The sequence below is a fragment of the Aspergillus lucknowensis genome (assembly GCF_044049455.1).
Source record: "Aspergillus lucknowensis strain CBS 449.75 chromosome Unknown BJX67scaffold_14, whole genome shotgun sequence".
In the NCBI taxonomy this organism is placed as follows: Eukaryota; Fungi; Ascomycota; class Eurotiomycetes; order Eurotiales; family Aspergillaceae; genus Aspergillus; species Aspergillus lucknowensis.
Window position 1 is genome coordinate 145,173 of NW_027263558.1, and position 16,832 is coordinate 162,004.

Below are 16,832 nucleotides of genomic sequence, written 5' to 3' on the forward strand. Positions count from 1 at the left end.
TTACCCAACTCAAAAAACGTTGAGCCGGTATTTGGTTCTTTGGGTAAGGAAGCCAAGAGGGTACCCGCAATAGCGGGTGAGACCAACATCCAGTTTCCTCCGACCAGCTTTTTGACGAAGACAATGGAGAAAGTAGATCGATTATTTCATCCTCTAATTCGTAATATTCGTAGATCCTTCAGCCCCGAGTGTTCTTACTCTCCTCCATCAGCACGGAATCCCCGTGGATATATCATCTAAGCAGCGTTGTAAATCAAGCGGAAGATATCGTTGAAAACAAAGTAGCTCCCCGCACCGTCGGGGAGAAGTTGGAAGGTCTGGGTGTAGTTCATGGGCTTTTGTTCCTCGTCGACCTGGAGAGTGGGTGAGGAGAAGAGCAAGTCAGACCCAAACTAGTTTCCTTCTCTTTCTGAAAACTTACTAGCAGAGCACCTGTGACAAGGACCAGGATACCACCCTGATCGCTGGACGGCTGAGCATCCAGGGTTGCGACCTGATGTTGGACTTTCTGGAATGGCAGGCCCTATTTTCCAAGATTAGTATGTGGACAATTCCTCGCTTCTTCATTGTCCGCCAATGTTTTGCCTTTCGGCAAGACCAAAGTAACGGAACAACCAAGAGGTATGAGATTGTGCCGGTTATACTCACACCTAGCTTCTCCATGATTGAATTAACACCCTGGACTGAAGACGTTTCAAAGGTGAGCATAGAACTATCGCGCTGTTGAATTTCCAATGAGTTAACCCTTCTGTACTCTCCCAAGTTCTGGAGGGATTGGGGCCATAGGCATACGTAAAGACCCGCGAGACCGGCGCGGTTCGCATCGAAGGTCTGATAGTAAAAGTTGACGAATTGCTCTATAAAATTCATGTCAGCTCTTGGGTTTGCCTCCATGATCTTTTTTTCATGTATATGGTTCCGTGGTGATTGACGGTCGCAACGGCGATTGAGGATGGATTTACGTACGAGCGATGTCCGCGAAGCCTATGAATACCGGACAAAGCAGTTAGCCAGTTCTCCTGATAAAGCGCTCAGATTGATGCAATTGTGACTTCTGTTGGGAGAGAGGGGCCCATTTCAGAGCCCCAAGGAGGGGCAAACAAAACATTGCTCAGGAGAATGCGACGGTAAACGGGAGAGCAGAATGCCTACCAGACATTATGATGGATCGTGAGAGTTCCGAAGTAGATGTCGGTGTTGGAATAGATCTAGCAGGAGAGAGAGTTGAATTCTGGGGGTACTAGAGATGAAAAAGAGAAGCGAGGGTGTGCTTGCACTGGTGATTGCCTGAACAACAGGTGACGAGGAGGAGGTTCCGAAGGGAGGAGTGGGGCACACAGCTGGGTGTGGCCTTAAGGCACCAAGCCTACATCAATCAACCAACCAACCAACCTGGGCGGCATCATCAATACCGAGTGCTTCTACATGAAAGTGGAGCGCAATTCGTGAATAAGTCATTCGTGTACATCCTCAATTCCTCCCCTTCATTCCGAGTCAGAATCTGCAAACATATCTTCCGCCCGGGGCCGGGGCTTGCGAACAGGCGCAGCTGGTGGCTCTGATGGTTTCTTTAGAGCAATCTCAGGCTGTTCACTCAGTTTAGCTCCCTCTTCCAGCACCTTTCCCTTTCCCTCTTCATCTTCATCGCTAGCCTCCCTCTGGGCGACTTCCAGATCGCTGTCCTCCATCGGCTCGCCGTCGATATCACTGGTTGGCTCACCATCCACATCCATATCTCCTTGAACCTGGTCAACTTCCGTTCCCATTGGATTCGCCTCAGGGGGCAGGGCAGCGGATAGATCCTCATCCACAGCCTTCCAGCGGCTTTTGTTCCTGGAGAATGCGGCGGAAGCCTGGTCAGCCTCGGCCTTTTCCTTCTCCTCCTGTACCTCTTCCCTCGTGAGCGGCGGATTTTCAAACACCTGGAAGAGATGCTCCTGGCTGGACTGAGGGAACACACACCATCCCTCCCACAAGTGTAGAAGAGAGTTGATACTTCGTTTCCATTTCTCAGCCCTTAATCGTCCCCAGCTGAGTTCTTTTTCAAGTCGTCCGAGATGTTCGAAGACTTTGTGTGCCTTTAGTGCTGATTCAAACAGTTGTCGGTATCGCCAGGCGTGGCGCACTCCGCTGGTAGCAGACGAAGAGAGGATGTCGGATACCAAATATAGACCAACTAGCTTCGCAGAAGACGTATCTAGTTTCTCCTTCCCCACCCTATCTGTAAGAACCGCAATGGCATCGTCACCACGCTGTTCCCTCCGGGCGAATCCTTTTTCCAATTCGCGACCAGGGTTCGCCCTGGTGTAGGCGTAAGGCTCGACGATGTTTGACACAATCATTTCTACTACTTCGTCGGCTCCCGCTCCCGCGTGCTTTATAGCGAATGCGGTTACCCGTGCCACATCACCCTTGCGAAGCTTCGCATGAGTTGTCGGAAGTCTGGCAAGAAGGTGCGCCAGTTTCGCCTTTTTCAGCGGGTTCATGTGGCCTCTTCCTTCATTGTTCGCCCTGGTTGTCTCGGCGGAAGGCGCCGGCCCGTGATGCCAACGATCATCTTCCCCATCGGACAACTCCTCATCAGACGAATCATAGTCCTCATCGGAGACAAGTTCGTTGAGGCGAGTAGCAAATTCGAATGGGAGATATCTTTCTGGAGGCACCCAGGTTGCACCGCCTTCAAAGATTGGTGAGGAGTTTGTTGATCGCCCGCGTTGAGATCCTTTCGGATGACTATTGGTAATGACATCCCAGAGCCTCCATCGATAGTATACTCCGCCGGGACTCCTGGCGTCCCAGAGCCAAGCCCACTTCTCCTCTCTTTGAACTTCGGGTCGACTCATTAGGAGAGCCTCGAACTCGGGGCCGAAGTTAAGCAGATTCTCCAAGGTCTTGTGTATTAGCTTTAGTTGCTTTAAGTCTGTTGGCGGTTGCACTTCAACTAGAGTAGTGAGACCGCTCCTGTTGTATGGCGGCCCATACGAGCTCGGGGGAGCAAACCCAACCCGATGCAAACCTGGCGGGGGAGCACGGTTAAGTCGACCCCCAAGATCAGGCGTAATAGTCTTTGCGCCAAATGGTAGAGGGCCTGAGGACGAGAGCCCGACGGGAACGGTTGAACCTATTGCGGCAGAAGACAGATGCCTCGAAATTGACAAATAATACCCCCAACCCAAATACCGGCTCTGGAGGGCACTGACCGAGCTGTCAATATCAGAGGCAGCCGAGTCGCTAGCGAGAGTCACAATGGCCGATACGGATTTTCGGTCCGTGGGAGCTTGGCCAGACGGCCGTAAGAATTTGACATTGTCCACGGTAAGTACCTTCGGTATCAGAGCTTTGACCACGGATTGGGAGGTACCGGGGGGTAGAGACGCAAGGTACATTGTCGGTTTAGCCGCAGCCCTCTCAGCCTCCTTTATGTTTGTGGACCCAGCGTCGTCGTCTCCCGATGTGCGAAATGCGGATGCCGGAGTTGGGCCAACTATAGAGTTGTCGTATCCAAGCGTCCCTTGAGCATATTCTCGGTTTCGACTAAACGGTTGCAATCCTTCGTGATTTCGTTTGCGAGATAGCGAGGAGGGAGCAGGCCCTAACGTTCCGGGACCGCTCATGCGCGGCCCAGAGCTGGTGAAATGTCGTTTTGCAGGACCTCCTCCATAACCAGTGTTTCGGATGCCCAGCTTACTTTTCCCTTCGGATATCGCACCATCAGCCGGCGCGGCATCATCCTCAAATGACTTGACAAAATCTTCGTAAACTGCGGCAGTCTCTGCGCGTTCGCGGGCACGTTTGGCCTCGGCCTCGGCTTTCTGGCGTTCGAACAACGACTTTTTAGGCAGTGCAGATAGCTTTGACGAGATTTCTGGAAACGTTTTGGACTTTTCGTCCGCCATAATAACGAAGCCGCAGATTCAGACGAATTAACTGTCGAGGACGGTCGCTCTGGAGGCCCAGTGATTGTATTTGGAAAGCCAGTTTCTCTGCCCAGTGAGACTGGTGGTGGAGGCGGGAGATCGGCTGTGGCCTGAGGCAGCAGTTGCGGCCTGTCTCCATCTCTGTCTTCGACGGACCACTATGGACAACTACTGCACCCTCACAGCTAGTTGCTACTTCTACATCGAAACCATATAATCTCTCAAAGCGCCCATGGCAATGGCTGTTTCTCAGGTGCAAACACTCCTCCGGTTTCTCTCCCAGGACGCCAAGTTGCCTCTCGCGGCAGCAATGGGCAAGGTCAATGAACTGCTGCAAGCAGGTCTCACATGGTATGAATAACAGCAAGTCTGATATAATCCGTGTTCACTAAGGCCTAATATTTTTGCAGCCCCGAGGACATATCTAAGGGAGGTATAGATTTAGTGCAAGGCATATTCACAGATGGCAAGGTGGCTAAACAAGTGCTCAACGCTGCTACGAGGGTGTCTAAAAAGCGCGCAGCTTCCGAAGAAAGGCCCGGACTCTCACCTCAGAAGAGACCGAAGACTTCGGCTTATGGAAAGGATGATACTACTCCTTTTGAAACTGAATGTGCACTGGCTCTCCCAGCCTCGACTGCAAGTGAAGAAGAGCTCGCAAACATTGTGCTAATCACAAACAGAGCACCACTAGTACTTGCCTTTGCTCTGTGTGTCCTAAGATATACGATGCCTGAGCAGCCAATTTCTAGCAGGCTTAGCCTGTCCCAGGCTGTTGTCAGCGCGAACAGCCGCTCAAAGGCAGTCAGCTTGGGCCTCGAGAGCGACCAGTCTGTCGAGCAGGAGTGCCGGGGTGAAGGTCAGCCTACGATCCGGATCTTAGGACGGGATATCAAAGTGCTGAAAAGGTGGGACTACAATCCTCGAGATGGTCAACCTCCAGGAGAATATCTTCCTGTCGATGATGTACTAGGCGACCGTCTCCCAGACAATTCCAAACCTGCACCACCAATCTGGGGAATTGATACCGGGGCGATAGGACGAACACGTCGTTCTGATATGAGGGGGATGGAGGAGAAAACGCTCCCGATATACACGCCGCAGTCTGCACGCTCTTATCTCCTCAAATCATTCGTAAAAGCTCCCGATGAGGACACAAAGGCATTAAGCTCATCGGGGAGGCCAAGTCCGGCCCGGCTCGAGGCTGAAAAAGAAGCCTGTGTCGGCCATGTTCTACGCTCCATCGATTTGGTGTGTCGGTCTTGGGTTTCTACTTTGGACGCCGACGAATTGGACAGACTCGCATGGAATTGGTATGTACACGTCAGGCCTTCTGTTAAAAGTGGAGTGGAGGGATGGGGAGAGAAAGGGCTTGTAAAGCTGTCAGAGATCCTGGCCTTCAAAAGGAAGTCCTGACTACGACGCGAGCTTCAGACAACTTGTCTACGGGCCTCGTTCTCGAAACGGTACCAGCACACTCCTGGGTGTTGCATAGAAGTGTAATAACCAGGTTAAGGGGATAGGAACACCAATGTGATCCGTGTTTTATCATCGTCAGTATAGCCTGTTCCGCTGAGATGCGGAAACCACCCGCGTTTGGAACAGGGCCGAAGCAATTCTTCGGAGCGAGATGTTACCAGTCAGGCTCTGTTCGACGCTAAGAAGTTGGATTTGTGTACAGGGTGGCTCATTGCCCAAGATTACCACCAAAATAGGCTACGATGGCTTGGGGGCTGACTATTCCAACCACCTTTGCGTGCGAGCTTTGCATTGCATCGCCATTCCATCCTTCCAGCTAGACATTCAAATGTCTCGCTCTTTGGCGTGCCTTGTTCAGAGATGATCTTTAAACAGTGACTGAAGTTGCTGCCTCACCTGCAAGTAAGTCATGAGATCTGGGATGAACGATCTCCTCGGTGGGAGAGCAGTATACGAGGCATTGATTTTCTCGCTCTATTCGCGCCGGGGGAAACGGTGGGATGGGACACGGAATATTACTTGCCCAAACAAAGTTGGTGGCACAAAGCTCTCTGGGTCTTGTTCGGATCAGGTTTGTTGAGTATTACCACGACGTGAATCACGAAGTATTCTGTTCGCCAAATATTCTTCTCAGACTTAGTGACCCTTGCTGGCACCATTAGGGCTCTCCGGCAGGGTGTTCTTGTGTATTCGAGGAAATGATCAAGTGATCTCTTTGTCCCTTGCGATCCGATGACGACGCTGAGGAGACTTTGGAATGCGGAGAGTCTTTCAAGGGTTCTTGCGCCCCTCTGGGCCCGGGCGGAGAGGCAACCGTTCTCCGTTTCGGATGGTACTACTAGTACGAGGGAAGCCGGTAGGGCTACGGAGTCTGGGTTTAGTGCCACCGCATAGCCGGGTTCGACTCAATGTCACAAGGCCATCGTTCAGGTAACTTTGGTGGATCAGCCTTTCGATGAATAAATTGTCTCTTTGCCTGGGAAAGGATTCCATCCACATAGGGCTTCCCCGATAATGTTTGCAAGGTTCTCGAGCTTCCTTGTTCTTAACGAGACATTGCATTTCTGAGGGTTTGCAGGTGTCAAGGACTGGTGGGGAATGCTCGGTTTTGCGTGACAATGGATTTGTTCGAGTAGGAGCATTATTCTTGTTGTCTTTCTGGAGCGGCTGTCACAGCAATAGGTTGTCCTGTGTTTCCGTACCCTCGCAACTCCTCCCGAGGATCCGCCGGAGCGAGAGAACAATTTGTTCCGTCTTGGTAAAGCGAACCTGTGGCAGGATCATCGAAAGGTTGTGAGAAAATGGAGCCACGACAGAGGAGGATGGAGGGAAGGTAATCTCGAGCGGCAGGGGAAATGGGGATCAGAAGCACCAGCGTCGATAGGATGAAGAGATAGGCAGTCTTGGGTGAGCAGCGAGCCTTGACTGTCGACGCTGGCAATAATAATGACTGCCAAGTTACAGAGTTCCCTCTCCCAAGACCAGAAACGGGCTAGTCCTGAATTGGAAGCCTTCCTTCCTCACCTGGGCACCTGGGCAGGCCTTTGCCTCTGGCTCCTCTGAGTCTCCCTTCTCCCTCTCTTCTGAGTTCTGCTTTCGACCACCACTAACGACCCCAGCCATCTGGACGATCTTTGAGCGTGGTCCTTTCGCCTCCTCGCTCTGTCGCCCTCTTGTTCGCCTGTCCTCGTTCTCGTCTCACCCGTTCCCTCTTGTGTCGCCTGAGTCCTTTTAGCCTCCCACCCCTCGGCGCCTGTTTGGCGTTCGTTTCGTTGCCTAGGATCCGCCAGCCGCATCACCAGTCAACCTCGGTGACAGACTGCTTCGGTACTTCATTCAGATTGATCGAGAAGACCAGGAAGCCCGTCAGGGCTGTCGAAAGCCATGTCTGGGCGTTTATCATCCGATCATTCTCGCTCCTTCTCGCGATCCTCGCAGTCTCGGACAGGCCTGGCTCGCGACTCTGATTCAATGCAGCGCCCGTCCACCCCTGGCCGGTCCTCGAACCCTAACGTGTTCTCGGATGAGTATTCACTAGAGCCTTTGGATTCAGTACAATCGACCCTCACACCCCGAAGCTTATCCGTCTCGTCCAGTACCACATCCCACACCCTTCGCTCCTCTTTACCTCATCATCAAAAGCCATGCAATACATCTGTGAATGACGGTGAACCGTTGGAAAATCCATTTCGAGACGAAGCCCGAGTTTCTTTCGATGATGAATCTCCGCTCCGGTCTAGTCTGCCCCAAAAAGGGTTCGATCTATCGTATCGCAATTCCATTACGTCCAATTCCTCCGCTCCCTCGACAACACAACGTAGCCAAAGCACGTCATCCCGGTTTTCAATTCCACCCCGTGCTCTTAGTCCTTATACAGGTGCTACTGGACCGAGTCACCCGTATACGATGTACCCGCAGGTTGGCGTCAGCCGCTCACCAAGCGTGGCTACGACGTCGACTATTCGCCCTGTGGACGGCCCTTTAACCGAGTCAAACGGCCCGCAGCATCCGTACGCAATGTACTCCCAGAATGTCGTGGAGGAGGATTTGGAGGACACCCCCATACCCCTTGGATTTCCTGGGCATGGTCAAGAGTCCTACCAGAGACCGCCGAATCGTGCGGCTGATGACGTTGGCGATCTCATCGGACCCGACGGCTACACGGAACAGCTTCCACCCTATTCGCGTTACCCTGAAGGCGCCTCACCCAAGTTAGAAGCGTTAACCGATGGGCCACCGGAGTCTGCCATAGTTTCCGACCAGTCTAATACTAACAACGAACCAGGCTCTGCTACATCTGGTGTTTCTTCAAGTACGCTAGTTGCTGGGAATCAGCCTGCCAGTGACGCAGGTGGAACGCCAGATGAACCGCCAGTCACCGGTGTTATGGCGTTCGAGGAAAAATTAAAAAGAAGGGGCAAGAAACGAGTATGCTGCGGGCTACCAGTATGGACGCTAGTCTTGATATCCGTTGTCATGATCGTTGGAGGCAGTATTGGGGGTGCCATCGGTGGTATATTGGGGGCGAAAAAAGCAGCACAAGAGGCAACTTCTGCAGACGAGGAACCAATCATCACAACTATTACAGTCCCTCCTCGAACAGACGCAACCCCTTTCTCTGGCACTCCGTACAATGTGCCCCCAGTTCCTACTGGCAATTGGGCGATACCACCAGAACCGAAGAACCAGTCGAAATTCTGTATCCTCGATCAAGACCAGACCCCAACGTGGGGTTGCCTCAATGAGAAGCCTATTCCAATCGAAATTGGAGGTGATGAAGATGAAAGGACGATCGGCTTTGAAAGCAACTCCTTGCCAAAGACGTTGACTTATGGCGCTCAATTGCCTTTTTTTACTAGCCCGTCAATAGATCTCAGCCTCGCGATGGATACGAGCGACCTCAGCCTTGGACCAGCGCTTTCGTTCTTCACGTTCTTTGACAAGTTGATCGTCGTTCCAGAAGATACATTCTCATCAACAGACGTTTCAAAGCGGAGCGTGACGGAGGAAGAAATCTTTGCCAGTGTCCATCATCGCAAACGCGAGAGCGATGTTGGGGACCGACCGTGGTTCTGCTGGTGGAATAGTACTGTCATGGAGTTCTTCCTCTACATAAATCAAACGACTAAAGAGTCGCGATACGCCTCGTCGAATTCTCTTGTCGAATCATACGCGACCGATGAAGATGACAAGGTTTATACGAGTGATTCTCTTTCGAAACGAGATGATGACTCGCTGAGTAACTATCCCCGCAGGATCAAAATGGAGGAAAAACGAGATTATGCCGAAGCCCAAGCCCCATACTGCCAACAGATGCAGGTGAAGGAGGACGGTTCGGTTGAAATGGCGTCTCCTGAAACGATTGGAATAAGCGTCAATGAACCGACGCCGACAACGACAATCAAGGGCTATGGAAGCGCCACTCAAACATACACAGCAAAGGCGCAGTACCAGAGCATATGCTATTGCGTTTCACTGACCGACTAGTTTGGCCATTAGACCTGGGCATAGTGATGAAAGATGATTCCAAAACAATAACCATCGCGGCGTCGGCGTTTGTGGGTTTGACGGAGTGCTTCTATATCAGCGAACAACTGTTTTTGCATGTTGTCTGCATTGTATCTACGCGGCGGCGATGGGTCATTTGATATATATTTCTATCTGCTGAGGATGGTATTTATTCCTTCTGTTCGATTCCTTCCATGTTTCTGGTGACGCCAATGTCTTGATGATACCATTCGACTACCTTCAGTGAGGCGCTTTGCTCCATAGCCATTGGGTTTCGATCCCCATTTTCTGGGTTCCGTCCCGCTCATTCTGGGACTCGCATACGGCGTTTATGAGGTGCATCTCAGTCTTTTGATTCCGTTGCTCACTCGTCTTTGTCCTTCTGGTAGATACTGGATGTTGTTCCAGTTGAAAGATATCTCTTGACAATCGTTCGTTATTACCATGCTTCCTGCAATACTATACAACATTGCCAAGTCTAGTACCATCTTACATATGAATATATGTTCACAGTATCTGCTAGTATATTCTGAGTATATTCTGAGACCTGCTCTGTCGGCACATTTGAAGCAACAAAGGTACACAGTCGAAATTATGACGGAGGGAAACGTCATAGGACCGACTTACCACTGTTCTCAGCACGCCTCCTGTCCTGGTATAAAGGGACCGAGATTCGATTCATACTTGCATGAGATTCTGTTTATTTGATCCAAATAATACATGTCCTGCACATGTACATTCTGCTCGAATACAAACATCCACCAAACATGACGTCCTTCCTTCGCAACAGTCGGTCAATCAGACCGATCGACGCAACAATCCGCACCTCAACTCACCAGAGGCAGGGACGACGACTCTACAGCCACAGCTCGTACGGCGGAGAAGGCGAAGTCAAATCCAAAGATGGTAGAAACAAACCCACTCGCGGCATGGAGCATCCAGGTACACTTCCATTCATCGATATCTAGCAGTGAGCGGTCTTGATTGTTAACCTCTCCAAATACAGGACCGCCTCCCCCCAACGTCAGCAAAGGTACATCTGGGGTTGAGTCTCAACGGCAATCTGGGGGAGAGTTAGAAGAAGATATCTCCATGGAACCCTCCAACAACCCCCATCCAACAATCACCGATGGCCGCCAGTCGGTCAATGTCGATAAGGACGGCAACTCCAAGCCGGATGTTCCTGAAGACGTGAAACGGCACAACGAAGAAATTGACCAGCGGTATGACAAGCCGTATAATCGCATCAAGGACGAAGGGAAGGTGGGCAAGGGGTTCTGGAAGCTGGATGGGGCACAAGGCTATTGACCGGATCGGGTGTGCACATTATTGGAGATGATTCATTCATCAAAATTTGCGTCTTAACTACGTCATCATTTAGATGTACGTGGCATATTGGGATTTGTTCAAGAGTCAAGCAGAATTGGAAATCATGGTGTAAGGATATAGTTTGCATCCGACCCAGATTACCAAGTCGCTCCTTGGCAACCGTAACGGATCTTCCGCCACTTTGTTTCTGAGCAGCATCCGACCCAACAACAAGCTCTCTCTCTATCATCCTCCTCACCATCATCCCCACCAGCTTCAGGTTCAAATTGCCGTTGCTTCCAATTTACTCGCCTACCCCTTTTTGCAGACAAGATGGGTTCCGGGAGCAACAAATACTCCGTAATACTCCCAACCTACAATGAGCGGAGGAACCTCCCTATCATATGCTGGCTTCTGGAGCGCACCTTTCGAGAGAAGTGAGAGCCCTTCTACCTCTACAATTTTCATGACGCAAACGAATAACGAAAGCGAATGCGAACCAAAGCTAATGAATTGCGCTCACAGCAACCTGAACTGGGAGGTTATCATCGTCGACGACGGCTCCCCCGACGGCACCCTCGAAGTCGCTAAACAGCTCCAACAAGTCTGGGGCGCCGAGCATATCGTCCTCAAGCCCCGTGCCGGTAAACTCGGCCTTGGAACCGCATATATCCATGGCCTGCAATTCGTCCGCGGCAACTACGTGATAATCATGGACGCGGATTTCAGCCACCACCCCAAGTTCATCCCTGAGATGATCCGCATTCAGAAGGAAACGGATGCCGACATCGTTAGCGGTACACGCTACGCCAGCCGTGACGAGACCAAGGGAGGCGTGTATGGGTGGGACCTGTTTCGGAAATTCACATCACGGACGGCGAACCTGATCGCGGACGTTATGCTTATGCCTGGGGTTAGTGACTTGACGGGGAGCTTTCGGTTGTACAAGAAGAATGTGCTAGAGAAGGTGATTCACAGTACACAGAGTAAGGGTTACAGTTTCCAGATGGAGATGATGGTTCGGGCAAAGGCGATGGGGTTCAAGGTCGCAGAGTGTCCAATTACATTTGTTGATCGACTGTATGGAGAGAGCAAGTTGGGGGGCCATGAGATCGTTGAGTATCTGAAGGGTGTTTTTACTCTTTGGTTGAAGGTTTGACATGGTTCTTCTTTTGCTGTTCTCTTCTTACCCATATCTGTCACTGTGATGGCCGTCGCGTCTGCTCCGATATCCTGTATAATAATTGCCAAGTCCAGTATCTCCGTCTCATAATAAGTTCTTGTTGATTTATTGGTTCCTACTGCTTATCTACTCTTTACAGAGCCGTTCAATCTCTCAAATCCGGTTCAGATAGTTGATAAGATGGTCAATCAACCACGCCTGTCCCTCGTTGCGCACATTGTGACTCGCTCCAGGAATCACCCCGCTAGCTTCATCATCCCATGTGTGCCCTCCGGCATTAGTCGCACGTCTCCACCGTGCCATTAAGGCCTCCTTATCAACGCCGTCCGGCGCATACTCGTCACTCCCAGAATACATTACCACTAGCGTTCTCCGAAGCAGCCCACTCTTCGCAACCCTCCCAAACGTCTCATCAAGTCGCTCATCCGTCAAATCTGTACTGAATAAATCATCTTCCGCCGGTCTCTCTGGGCTCTCCGGGCTCGCAAGGCTCCAAAATCTCCTCGCACTCACCGGCGTATCTGGAGGCAATCCGACCAACCCGGTAAGCTCAATCGGACAAATCGAACGAGCAGGCTGGCTCCGCGAAAACTCCACAAGTCTCTCGTACGCCTCGCGCGACTTCGAACTCCCCTGAATGACCGAAAGCACTGCCTGACGGTCTGAGACGGGCGCTTGCATGATGGCCCCATCTACAACCGGACGAACAAGTCCTCGCACCCCGTCAACATCGGGGTTGCGCGGGAGTGGGTTCGGTGAGTGCAGGTAGTGCAGGACATCCTGGCTTCCAGTGGAATGGCCCATTATGACGATTTTACCAGCGGCGCCAGCGGCGCCAGCGACGGTAGAAGTGAAATTCTGCTTCAATTTACGGACGTACTCGACGCATTGGCCGATTTCTTCAATATCTTGATCGAGACTACCTATTCCCCAGCCACCGTAGGAGGAGGAGAGTAGGAGTTGAAAGATAGACCATTCCGTTCGCTCCAAGGCCTTTGCGATCTCATGGACGTAGGGGACCGTGCAAAGGCCGTCAGTCAGACCGCCGACGAAGAGCAGACTGTGTGGTTTGGTGGCTATGTTTGGCAAACTGAATTCGAAGGTGACCAAGTGGGGAGCCTAGGAGTGTTAACTTCAGTCTTGAACCGTGGGCATATCTCGCGTACATAGTTGTGTAATGTGCCTGGATATGAGAGGGCCATGATATCGTAAGGTGTTGCTTAAAGTAGCGACTTGGGGCTCGCAGAGCAACGCAGAGCGAAGGTGTTACTCTTCGATCGGGTTTGGCGGGGTTGAGCGACCAACTCCGTCCTACTCGCAGGACTTCTACTCGGAGTACCACTACGACTAGTCGATTGTAAATCTGGCACAGCTCTACCTGACTTCCAAAAATGGAGACTGAAGCTTGAGACTCGCTCCCTGCTCTGACCTGCTGCGCAAAGCTTCGTTGGGAGGACTCTCGCAATTCCCGTCTGGTTTGAAGTCCTGGTGCCAAGACTTGAGCTAGACCTAACTCGGATTGGCGGCGATGTTTCCAAGGTTGAATGATTCGTTCTCGTGCTCATTCCAGAGGTGCAGTGTCTCCTTCCTTCTCTCACTTGAGCGAACAACGGCCCTCATCTATGAAAACCCTCTGAGTCTCAGCTGATTTGGCTTAAAGGTGATTGCACGGTCTGCTCTTTCAACATTGAGCTATTGAGAAGTCGGCGCTCTCCTTCCCCTGCCTAGCTGGTTGCAGAAATGCTCGACCTAAGAATTTTTAGCGGAACAGCTGCCTACCATGCCCTCAACTCGTAGGTCCGGTCGTCTTTCTGGCGTCCGGATAACGTACGCTAATGATGAGTTGGAGTCAAATTCTGCCGACGAAACGAGCAAGACCCCACGAAACAAGGGCAAGGAACAAGTCCTGGATGACTACTCCGATGAGGAATTTCAGGCACCTCCCGGGGAAGAAGAAGAGGATGACGATTCGGAGGATGATTCTTCCCAGAATGAGGATGCCGCCACGGAGAATGATGCCGAAGGGGGAGAGGTCGGAGCTGCTTTAGAAGTGAACAAAGGTAGCCGTCGTCGTCACAAAGCGCCGAAAATCTCACAGCCGAGATCTACCCAGAAGCGACAGCCTGGTGGCACTCTTGCACTCACCGGCGAAGAGACCCACTCCCGGGGGACTTGGAACCCCCTCGAGCAAGTCGGGAAGTCTGTACATCTGCAGGCGACATTTGGTCTTGATGAGAGAGATATTCTGGCCATCTTGTATGCAAGAGACCGGTGGTCCCGAGGAATCGATTCCACATTCCCGACTCGTGTCTCGTTAGATGAGGCACAGAGCTTGCAAGATTACAAGTACGGCTCGACATTCGGTGCTGAGCCGGATGATCTAAAGAGGGAGACTTCTCGTGGCTGGGACTGGTACTACAGCGATCATTTTGGTACGCGGCCGAGGGACTGGCAGCGGGTTGAGTCGATACCGGAGAGGGAAGCGCGCCAGACTTTCATGCCGGCTCCCCAGGGAGGGATGCATACCGTGTTACTGGGCCCAGCTAACAACCAAAAGGGGTTTACTCTTGACCAGTATGATGTCCTCAACTTTGGGGATGCATGGGGAGAGGCCAGGGGTCGACGAACTACCGATCAAACTCAACCCGAAAAGCACAAGAAGAAGCGTCAGGGCTGGATTATCAATCTCGGCCAGCGCGTTCAATGTGCGGCCTGGGCGCCAAATCAGACCGGCCTCCACCAGTATCTAGCTGTTGCTGCTCCTATCACGAATGTGCAAAAGGAGGTGTATCCGGATCCTCTAAAAGATCATGCGGCTCCGGCATTTCGACCATCACCCCCTTATCCTTGTGCTTTGCAGCTCTGGTCGTTCAAAGCCGATAAGGGCGATAGTATTACAAAGACGATCGACATGAGCTTCACGCCCAAGTTACGCTTGGCTCTATGTACTGACTGGGGTGACTTGAGGCGGATGGCCTGGTGCCCTATTCCCCGGGAGCCGCGGGATGAGGATGATACGGACGCTTACAAAGACATCGGACTTCTTGCGGGGGTATATAGTGACGGCTACGTTCGGGTCATTTCTGTGAAAATTAGCAGAGATCCTAACAAGGCCGATTACTGTAAGTCCTGAGTTGATGCCAACCAGCATGAAGGGTTTGCCGCTTACCGTTCCTAGATCGGGTTCATTCTCCTGTATTTCAAGCCAAGCCTCCTTCAACAGTATGTACCTGTGTGACGTGGCTGTCCACAAGCGACATTGCTGTTGGTTGCGCGAACGGGTTCGTTGCTGTGTGGAGCATTGCACCGCTGTCTGTTCAACCTCAGTCTGGGTCAAAAATAAGTTCATTGCCCTATGTTTACCACCCGATCCATTCAACTTATATACTCAACATTGCATCTGCTTTCCCAACATACCCCCATCTGGTTGTGACTACGTCCATGGACGGGGAAACACGGCTGTCTTCACTCGCTGATTGCGAGAAAGATGTGGTGGATGCTACCCGCATGAGAGTGGGTTCGCCTCATCTAACATATTCGCCCTGGCTGCAGTCTTTTATCTCCAGCGACGAAAATGATTTTGTACGTCTTCTAACCCTGCGGCGCTTTTACACAACAACAGCCGTCGCCCGGCTTCCGAGCACCATCTCTGCTCTAGCGACGAGCAGCTCCTGGCACCCGAATGTGCTTCTCGGGTGTACTGGAGGGTCAGTAATTGCGACAAATCCCCTGCGAAGGCTTCTTCACGCCAAAGAAAAGCAGTGGCAGCAGACCTGGTTCTCTCATACTTGGGCTCGAGGGGAGGAACCGAGAAGCTCTGGGACCAGCCGGTTTTACGACGGATACCGCGCCGAGAGCATTAGTCTGTTGCGCAATATGATGGGAGACCGTAAGTTGATTAATGGAACTATGGTCATCACTATCTATGAAGAACAGACTCATATCACGACACTGTCATGGAATCCGAATCAATCATGCGCGGGATGGGCGAGTGCCGGTTTGGGATGCGGCCTCCTTCGGGTTGAAGATCTTGCAATGTAACTTAAACCCGTGCTTTCCATTTTTCGTGGCCAAGTCGAATCCCATCGTCCTACGCATTGGTTGAAACGGTCTGACGGGTCGCTTTCTATGACTGCTAGACACGTTACATATGCTCTGCCCTGCATAAATGCGCAACAGCAAGTGGATCACATGGAAACGCTGCCCTCGGGCGTGGCCATCACATTCCATCATGGGAAGTTGCTTTCTCTCCTTGGCTTCGAGCGGTCTCGTTCCATGGGGCGATAGCGGAGTGCTGGCCGGCTTTTCGGACGGCACGAGCGATGGCATTATACCCAGTCAGAAGTTCAAGGGTTGAGGGCTCTCGTGATGATTCGGTATCCTCAAATCTATCCCCTCACTTCATGCTGCTACGATCTGCCAAGGGACCAATTCCACATTCCTCAGTTTCGTCAAACGTTTCGGGCGTCTGACATTGGACTGGAAACGAGAGTGGATTCCAAAATAGTTTCCAGGCGCAGAGTACCAGGTACGATTACTCATAGGAAGTACAAGCAGCACCATGACTCGCAGTACGAGTCTGGACGACCTGGATGTTTGGAGTGTTCATACATCCCAGCCAGAACACGCATATCTCTGGATGTGTAAGGATGATGATTTCGGCCGCATTGCGCGTATAGCAGGAAGCGACAGGCAGACAAGTTAACTAATAATAGACATGCAAATGTTTCTGGCATTTACCCGTGGACCTCGTCAGAACCCTCCCAGTCTGGCTGGGAGGGTGGTGGGGAACGCCACAATATGCGAAACACAGCCACAGCAGGAGACTAAATCGTGTGTTTTGGCAATTTGGGGAACCTGGAAGAAAGAAAGAACTCGGGCTCCGGATCGTTGGTTCCAGCACGAGAATGAAAGAATTGCCTCGATGTGGATGATTC

The 16,832-nt window shown here is 51.7% G+C and overlaps 8 protein-coding genes across 8 annotated transcripts; 5 read left to right on the top strand and 3 right to left on the bottom strand.

Moving 5' to 3' along the window:
• Window positions 1-12: 12 nt before the first annotated feature.
• On the bottom strand, window positions 13-1,305 carry BJX67DRAFT_52478 (nuclear transport factor 2 family protein). The gene is made up of 5 exons (XM_071035118.1): window positions 1,153-1,305; window positions 967-984; window positions 649-857; window positions 422-523; window positions 13-353 (listed from the first exon to the last, which is right to left on the bottom strand). The coding sequence occupies exons 1-5, from the start codon at window positions 1,157-1,159 to the stop codon at window positions 237-239; spliced, it is 453 nt and encodes a 150-aa protein (XP_070887268.1). The 5' UTR covers window positions 1,160-1,305; the 3' UTR covers window positions 13-236.
• Window positions 1,292-3,967, bottom strand: BJX67DRAFT_350367 (SWAP/Surp domain-containing protein). The gene has a single exon (XM_071028814.1). The coding sequence runs from the start codon at window positions 3,894-3,896 to the stop codon at window positions 1,485-1,487; it is 2,412 nt and encodes an 803-aa protein (XP_070887269.1). The 5' UTR covers window positions 3,897-3,967; the 3' UTR covers window positions 1,292-1,484.
• Window positions 3,968-4,095: 128 nt separating this feature from the next.
• BJX67DRAFT_53063 (uncharacterized protein) lies at window positions 4,096-5,440 on the top strand. Its single transcript, XM_071035121.1, has 2 exons — window positions 4,096-4,268; window positions 4,328-5,440. Exons 1-2 carry the CDS (start codon window positions 4,150-4,152, stop codon window positions 5,331-5,333), a joined length of 1,125 nt encoding a protein of 374 aa, XP_070887270.1. The 5' UTR covers window positions 4,096-4,149; the 3' UTR covers window positions 5,334-5,440.
• Window positions 5,441-6,869: 1,429 nt separating this feature from the next.
• Window positions 6,870-9,468, top strand: BJX67DRAFT_53120 (uncharacterized protein). The gene has a single exon (XM_071035123.1). The coding sequence runs from the start codon at window positions 7,281-7,283 to the stop codon at window positions 9,381-9,383; it is 2,103 nt and encodes a 700-aa protein (XP_070887271.1). The 5' UTR covers window positions 6,870-7,280; the 3' UTR covers window positions 9,384-9,468.
• Window positions 9,469-10,171: 703 nt separating this feature from the next.
• BJX67DRAFT_380103 (uncharacterized protein) lies at window positions 10,172-10,712 on the top strand (the record flags this gene model as incomplete). Its single annotated transcript, XM_071032721.1, has 2 exons — window positions 10,172-10,346; window positions 10,411-10,712. The coding sequence occupies 2 exons, from the start codon at window positions 10,172-10,174 to the stop codon at window positions 10,710-10,712; spliced, it is 477 nt and encodes a 158-aa protein (XP_070887272.1).
• A 167-nt stretch (window positions 10,713-10,879) lies between these two features.
• On the top strand, window positions 10,880-11,960 carry BJX67DRAFT_53070 (dolichyl-phosphate beta-D-mannosyltransferase). The gene is made up of 2 exons (XM_071035122.1): window positions 10,880-11,149; window positions 11,238-11,960. The coding sequence occupies exons 1-2, from the start codon at window positions 11,046-11,048 to the stop codon at window positions 11,869-11,871; spliced, it is 738 nt and encodes a 245-aa protein (XP_070887273.1). The 5' UTR covers window positions 10,880-11,045; the 3' UTR covers window positions 11,872-11,960.
• On the bottom strand, window positions 11,960-13,340 carry BJX67DRAFT_53127 (uncharacterized protein). The gene is made up of 2 exons (XM_071035124.1): window positions 13,062-13,340; window positions 11,960-13,014 (listed from the first exon to the last, which is right to left on the bottom strand). Exons 1-2 carry the CDS (start codon window positions 13,095-13,097, stop codon window positions 12,049-12,051), a joined length of 1,002 nt encoding a protein of 333 aa, XP_070887274.1. The 5' UTR covers window positions 13,098-13,340; the 3' UTR covers window positions 11,960-12,048.
• A 335-nt stretch (window positions 13,341-13,675) lies between these two features.
• BJX67DRAFT_387399 (transcription factor TFIIIC subunit TFC6) lies at window positions 13,676-16,100 on the top strand (the record flags this gene model as incomplete). Its single annotated transcript, XM_071034213.1, has 2 exons — window positions 13,676-15,017; window positions 15,074-16,100. 2 exons carry the CDS (start codon window positions 13,676-13,678, stop codon window positions 15,934-15,936), a joined length of 2,205 nt encoding a protein of 734 aa, XP_070887275.1. The 3' UTR covers window positions 15,937-16,100.
• Between the last annotated feature and the right edge of the window lie 732 nt (window positions 16,101-16,832).